This window comes from Rhincodon typus, chromosome 29 (assembly GCF_021869965.1).
Source record: "Rhincodon typus isolate 14 chromosome 29, sRhiTyp1.1, whole genome shotgun sequence".
NCBI classification, from domain to species: domain Eukaryota; kingdom Metazoa; phylum Chordata; class Chondrichthyes; order Orectolobiformes; family Rhincodontidae; genus Rhincodon; species Rhincodon typus.
The window spans coordinates 27,242,570-27,250,052 of record NC_063360.1 but is presented as its reverse complement, the minus strand read 5'-3'; the positions used below and the strand labels follow the sequence as shown (position 1 = coordinate 27,250,052).

Genomic DNA, 7,483 nt, shown 5'->3' with positions numbered 1-7,483 from the left:
TTTCTGATGAAGGGTCTAGGCCCGAAACGTCAGCCTTTCTGCTCCTATGATGCTGCTTGGCCTGCTGTGTTCATCCAGGTCACTGATGGATATTCTTGCCCAGAATTTATTTGGTGTGGTACTAAGAAGGAGATGAGCATCTTCATGCGGCCAACTCACCCGATTAGTTACCCTTCTTGTCCCTTCCAGGGACAGGGAATGATCACGCCCTAGGTTTGATTTGATTTTCAGTGATGAAAGGTTCTATAGAATGTAAGCAGTCATGGCCTAAATAAAATACATGAGGTTTGGTTACTGCTTCTCTTCTCACACTTACCAATTGAGACCTTCGTAAAAAGAGTTGTGAAGATATGGACGGAACTACATCCCGCTAAACAAAAGCAGAAGTTTTAATTTGCCTTGACCTGGAAACAGTACTGAAAATAAATACACTTACCAAACAGAAATGCGTGGAAACAAAGGCGAGTGGATGGCAGTGAAGATCTCCATGAGGTCAAGTGTCAGATTTACACTGTCATGGAGTTGTCCGAGATCACCTGCTGGTCCAGAAGTTGACCATGGTGTAGGATAAGAAGTGCTTGTCTCTTTGTTGAGGAAGGTACACCCAGAGAACCCAGTGGTGCTTTAAAATACAGTATACATGAGCATGAATTTCATTGATTGATGGAGCAATCTTGATGAGTTGAATGATTTAACTCTTGCTACTGTGTTCTGAAAGAAGTTCCATTGTTGAGACCCCTGAAAAATCATGTTATTGTAGGAAATGGTACAAGCAATTATTCACAATACCAAAACAGCACAAGTACCAGGAGATGAGGCAGGTGTACTTGGGACAAACAATATCTTATAACTGGATTACTAATACCAGTTTTATCTCAAATGCCTAATCTTTTTGACTTCATTGTTTAGCACGAGATCATCAACAGGTTAAACGTCCATTTATCAGATAGTAACATCATTGCAAAGAAGCTCCGCATTGACTGCCAAGCAAGTGAAAGTGCAGCCCAAACATTTAAATGAACTGAACCAATACAAAAGCAGAGGTGCAAAATTCACTCAAAGAACTTCCCTGCGGCAGCCTCAAACCTTGATTCACACTCTCTAGCTTTGTAGTGGATTAAATTTGTGAGGTGTGAATTCCTTATTGCATTACAGCCAGACTCTCAAAATTAACCAGAAATAATTCAATTGAGAACAAGACCACGCTACCACCATGTTAAAAAAAAACACTTTAATGCATCATTAATAAAATCTCTCATCTTTATACCGCATTTATAAACATAAGAAAATTTAGAAATTTCACCAGAAATACAATTTTTCACCCACAAACCTAAAGCAACTTTACAATTAATTCAGTGAGCTTGACCATGCTATTAACATTTGAACTGTATTATTTGTTTTGAAAAAAAGGCTGCCTTAAAAAATACACAAACGCTTGTGAATATTGAGAGAAATTGCGAGACTTTGTTTTTACTTATTTGATTTTATAAAATAAGCTGTACAAATTTAACTGGCTCATATTTCATATCATCTTGTATATTGGTGAAGTTTAATTCCAGACCTTAACAATTTGTTACAACAAGCTAAATTCCATCTCCTAAATCAGGTTCCTTAATGTCTAGAATATATGCAAATATATACAAAATACCTAAATTTAAAAAAAACTTCAATGTTCAATTTCAAAACAAAAATAAAGAGTTTTTTTTTTTTTTTTTTCTTTTTTTTAAAACACACCCGCAGTGGGTGATATCAAATCTAGTATGGTTTCATCTGCAACATATAGACAGAGTTTAATGCGCCCATATAAAGAGGAACACATGCCCTCTAATTTCCAGATTACTCGTGTACTAATTTCATATTTACTTATTTCATATCTAAATGCATAGGGTACAAGCAACGTGGAGCCCATCAATCTTCTACTCTCATCTCAAATGAGTTGCAGAGACAAGTGGATCATGGTTCTCCTTTGGGGTGAAAGACCTGGTACATAGAGGCTAAAATGCTTGCTCACTGGACTCGGTGGACACAATCCCTACTGGCTTCCCATATTTGAGAAATTTTGGCAATTCCATTAAGTGTTTAGAAAACAAACCTGCGATATTTATCTTTCATGCAGGAAACCTTGGCAATGTCTCACTCTAGGTCTGGAGCTAATTAGGTGCTATTAAGTCCAAAGTTTTGAAATGTACCTCTATGCTATGCTGGAGTTATGTCATGACACAAATGCAAGGCCTGATACAAATGCAAAGTTTGCTCATCTGAAATTTCATATGGTTTGATCAGCAAAGAGACTTGCTTCATAGGGAATGAATACAATTAGCAGTGAGCTTTGATCTGATGGCAGTTTGAAATATCCTCGCTGTAACATCATATTGAGTACATAAACTAGTGTCAGACCATTAAGTACACAAAGGTAATTTAATAAAAGCCTGTAAGGATCAAGATGGTTAAGAGTTTCACTGCCAAATAGCTGCCATTTTCTTTTAATGCGGATATTTCTGTTTATGTTCGAGCTAGTGGTTACATTATTGCTTGGATTATTCAGTCTCTTGTCTTGCAGCAAGGAATTAATCTTTGTTCCAGTTCTCAGTGACTCAACACACTCATTAAAAGGTTAACAGGGTAACACTGAAATAATTTGTCTTGCATGCTTCAGAAAATATTGTTACTTAAAGATACTGTAATTTTATGGGATTACAAACTGTAAACACATCAGTCCTAGATTTGGCACTTGGCAGAAAAACATTCAGATTAAGTATGTATTCAAAATAGTTATCAATTAAATTCTAATCAGGTCTTATAGTTTCAATCTTCTTCCTTCCTCTCCAAAACTCTGAGCTATCCTGGGCATTGTTGCACGGGTACAAGTATCATTCCAAATTCAATCCAGTCAGATTATTTGACATCTCTATCCTTCTGTAAGCAATGTTGAGTCTAATGTTGCTCATTAGTGATGGCTGTGGGTCAGATAAGCTGTGATCAGGAACAGAAACGTTGGGCTGCTTTGACTCATTCCCTGGCTTATCCTGAGCACTGGGATCAAACACAGTGCTCGAACATTGCCTTTACAGAGAGCAGCTAGCTCAGCCGAGCCCAGAACAGTGCGTTTCCCTATTGTACTTTGGAGGAAGGGTGGGGCTATTGAAATCTCAACAGCACAGGCAATCCAAATCTTTTTTTGTTAGTGAATTCTCAAGAAGTCCCTTATCAAATCAATATCGCCCTCAGTGGTGTTTCTCAGACATCAGATACAAATCAGTTCAAGTTTTCCACTTAAAGCATGCAATTGCAAGGAACCTGCCATGTTTCCTCCATCTTTGACTGCACACGGAGTTAGCTAGCTCTCTAGTGAGAAGAAAACAGAGAAACTACAGAGAAAAGGACAGCTCAGAGAGAGAGAGAGAAAAAAAATCAGTCACCACCATCCTAGGTCATGAACACAAATCATCTAACAGCGAGTAGCATTAGCAATCATCTAGTAACAGATTCAGCTTCCCAACTCCATCTACATCTTGCATTCAAAACACGACACAGGGCATCAAAAGAATGGATTGTCTTTTTTCTTGTTGTTTCAAAAACGGCAGACATGCAAATTTTGCAGTATTCCTTTAAAATGAGGGCAAAGTTAATATGTTCTGGCAAGATGTTTTTGCAGTGATAAATACAGCAACATGCTTCATCTGTGAGCCTATCTTTTTCCGGTCTCATTGTTACAAGTATATAAAAAGTAAATCAGTGCTCCTTTCACCCCAGAGCCTGAAATGTGTCTTCAGTGTTGAGCCACAGTAAACAGAACAAAGTTTAAAAATACGAAGGAAGGAAATTCCAGGTTTCCTTTAAATGCTCAATGGGAAAGCACAGTTTCTTGGCGATGGAATGGACACAGATCAGTCAGGGAATGTGTCGTGTTCCATAATGATTCATAGGCTCAGTTTCACTTAGAGGAATGTTGGGTTTTCTCTCTGGTTCTGAAGCTTCAGATACCTCTCCAAATAGGGGTCTGTCTTTGTAGAAATCTGAAACATATCGCACCTGTTGTGGAAAGGAATACAACAAATCAATAACGTCTTTTTTGGAGGAAGACATCACACACACAAAATCCAAAAATGAGGCTGCGCTTCTGAGGTCCTTTTTTTGAATAGAATCTCACTGGAAATGTTGGAATGCTGTTAGTGAATTATAGTGCAATATTAAATCAAAGAAACTACTGTATATTGCCTCAGATTTTAACTGGCAGGCTCCTTCTCTGAAGTCAGCAAGTTGAATGATCAGGATTTGAGCAGAAAAACATCAGTAGGCTTGATCGGTTTCACAGATACATTGATCTCTGGTCATTCATTAATTAGAGGGACAAGTTTTGTCACTAGCAACCATTGCATGAGAGCTGGCAAATCACAGACTTGGCTCCTTTAGCAACCTTCCAAAGCCCACTGCCACCTGGGTGACATGGTGGCTCAGGCAGTTAGCAATACTGCCTCGCAGCACCAGGGTCCCAGGTTCGATTCCAACATCAGGTGACTGTGTGGAGTTGGCACGCTCTCCCTGTGTCTGCAATGGGTACCCTCTGGGTGCTCTGGTTTCCTCCCACAGTCAAAACGTGCGCAGGTAAGGTGGATTGGCCATGCTAAATTGCCCATAGTGTCCAAGGATGTGCAGATCAGATGGATTAGCCATGGGGAATGCAGGGTTACAATGATATGGTATGGGGATTGTTCTGGGCGGGGGGGGATGCCCTTTGGATGGACCGTGTGGGCTCGATGGGCTGAATGGAATGCTTCCATGCTGTAGGGATTCAAAGAGTAAAGGCACTGTTGGAATTGGAGTCCCTTTAAAACTGATTATTTTTTATGTCCCATGAAATCTCATTTAACTGCTGTTACAGCAGTATCTAGGCCTCCAAAATTCTAGTAAGTAAAGATAAAGGGAAGCTACAAGAATTACCAGGATCATAAAGGTCCATTAAAGCAATGTCAAAGATTTATATGGCACAGTGTGTATACTCTTATTACTGCAGTTTACACAAAGTAGGAAGATTTAGTCTTGGAAATGACAACTAACGTTCAGATGAAGGATTCTGAGGAAAGGTCACTGGACCCAAAACGTTAACTCTGATTTTTTTTCCTTCACAGATGCTACCAGACCTACTGAGCGTTTCCAGCAACTTCTGTTTTTGCTTCAGATGAAATTGGGTTTGGGGTCAACAGTTCCATGTAACTGTCCCATGGTCATTGGCTGAAGAAATTAAAATGGGTCACTGATACAGTGTAAACTAACCAGCCTCAGAAACAAAGCACACCAAGAGCTCAGGGTCAGAGGGCAGTCCTTGTCTGGGAGCTGTCTTCTTCAGATGGACCAGAAGAGTAAGGGAAGAGTTCCCTAATACTTTGAGTAAAGAACAATATGTTGCCTTCACAACTTTAATAAGATAGAGACATTCAGTGCCAACAACCTATACATCCCCTGGTATATGTGAACCATCCTTAATTGTCACAAGTTGTATACTCTTCTTTGTCTAATTAACTAACATATCATATTTAAACTACTATTTCTTAATAAACTATCTGAAAATTCTTTACGAATGGTCGACTACCAATATTAGGTAATCGTGGTCATTAAACCCCCAAAATCTAACACCTGACATATAGACAGCATCACCTGCACACTCCCCTCCAAGTTAAGTTATGCACCATCCTGACTTGTAACTCTATTGTCATTTCTTCATTGTTGCTGGGTTGAATTCCTGGAACACCCTTTGTAACAGTAATATGGGCGTACCCGTGTACCCACTCCCTCATGGATAGTAGCAATTCAAAATATTTATCATTGGAGGCTAGTTACAGATGAACAATGGATTCTAGTTTAGCCAGTGACATCCAGAATCCGTGAACAAATAGAACAGGAAACATGAAATGAGGAGCATGGATTAGAAGATCTGCAGAGAAATGGGAGTGAAACTATTTGACTAATCTTCATTTTTGCTTCCCAGACCCCAAACTTCTTTGCTCTTCTTGCTTTCTCCGTTGGAAAGTCCTCTATACCTCAAACGCTCTTCATGTGCAAGCTTAGATACAGTGTGCTGGCAGAATGTTTCACTGGAAAAGGACTCTGCAATAAAAATCCAACCTTTGCTCTCATTTGGTATTTGTACACAAGCCAATAGAAATGTACAGAGATCAGAGAAGGAACTGTCGCTGAATTTTAACACCTGCAGCTGGGGCATTAAGAAAATCAAACACATGCATAAAAGCTTAGAATGGGTACTGAAGTTAATACATCATTTATTTCAAAGGCATGAAAGATCAGGACAATTGTGCCTTCAATACTCACAACTAAAATAGCAACGATAGCGCCTTGGAGGAATCCAACTAACACATCACTCCAGTGGTGTCGGTAGTCAGAGACGCGGGTATAACCCACATAAATCGCAAATGCTAGCAGGAAGAACTGGATGGTTGGTCGCAAAAGCCTGGCCCATTTTACACGCAAACGGACCTGCAAATACAGCTAGGAGCACGAAACAAAATATGTTAATGGCAGTTGTATTTTCTTCCCTATTGGTGAATAAGGAAGTGAATATTTTAACAAATGGGTTTGCAAAGTAAATTGCAACAAGTTAGTGCAGAACAGAATCTGCAAATGGTACAGATCAACAAAAAGACACAAACTTGTCATTACAAAGTGCTTTCAACATCCTCAGGACCATCTTGTTATGTAAAACCAATTCACAAACAGTATGATCAGAACAGAACCCGGTGAGAATGTTCTTGGGGCTCAACTAGCATTATGGGATCTTTGACATCCCACTGAAATTGGCACAACCTTCATTCAATATCACATGTGAAAGGCAGCGCTTCTGACAGGATAGCGCTCCCTTGCTACTGCATTGCAGTGTCAACCTAGATTATGTTCTTAAGTCCTGGATCGCAGTCTGGACCTTCTGGTTCAAGAAAAGAAACAATTCCATTGAGACAAGGTTGAAACTCCTTGTTTCCTACTGTGACTTTATGACTGCACTGGAAACATATTCAGTAGCACTGTGTGAAATAAGGAAACAAATAGGTTAACTACTAAATCAATAAGAATGGAACCTAAAGTAGCAATAACCAAGGCATACCAAGTCTACACAGACAAGAATTAGTCACTTGCTCCAATTCTGCAACATTATAAAGGCAAACATCCATTTGCAGTCACCTGTTTTAAAGCCAATACTAGATTTAGTAATTGTACCAGAAGGACACTCTGACTTCATGTCTCAAAACAAAAAGGAAAACCTTCACTGAAGTAACAAATAGCAATTTATCACTATTTTGAAATCCAAAATTGATAATAATTAAATTACATATCATTCATCACAATACATTAACAGACTTGGTTGGCATGGAAGCCTAAGAAATGAGAGATTAAGTTACAACAGTTGTATCTGGTACCCATTGTTAAGACATTCCAGGTTTATTGAGATAACAAGGTACGGAGCTGGATGAAC

At 39.2% G+C, this 7,483-nt stretch overlaps 1 protein-coding gene across 1 annotated transcript in view; it reads right to left on the bottom strand.

Moving 5' to 3' along the window:
- Positions 1–1,216: 1,216 nt before the first annotated feature.
- LOC109936018 (phospholipid phosphatase 2) overlaps positions 1,217–7,483 on the bottom strand; it is a 22,660-nt gene continuing 16,393 nt past the window's right edge. Inside the window, 3 exon segments of the mRNA XM_048614078.1 lie at positions 1,217–4,032; positions 6,328–6,504; positions 7,260–7,271. Of these exon segments, the coding sequence (XP_048470035.1) occupies positions 3,892–4,032; positions 6,328–6,504; positions 7,260–7,271 (330 nt within the window). The 3' untranslated portion in view covers positions 1,217–3,891.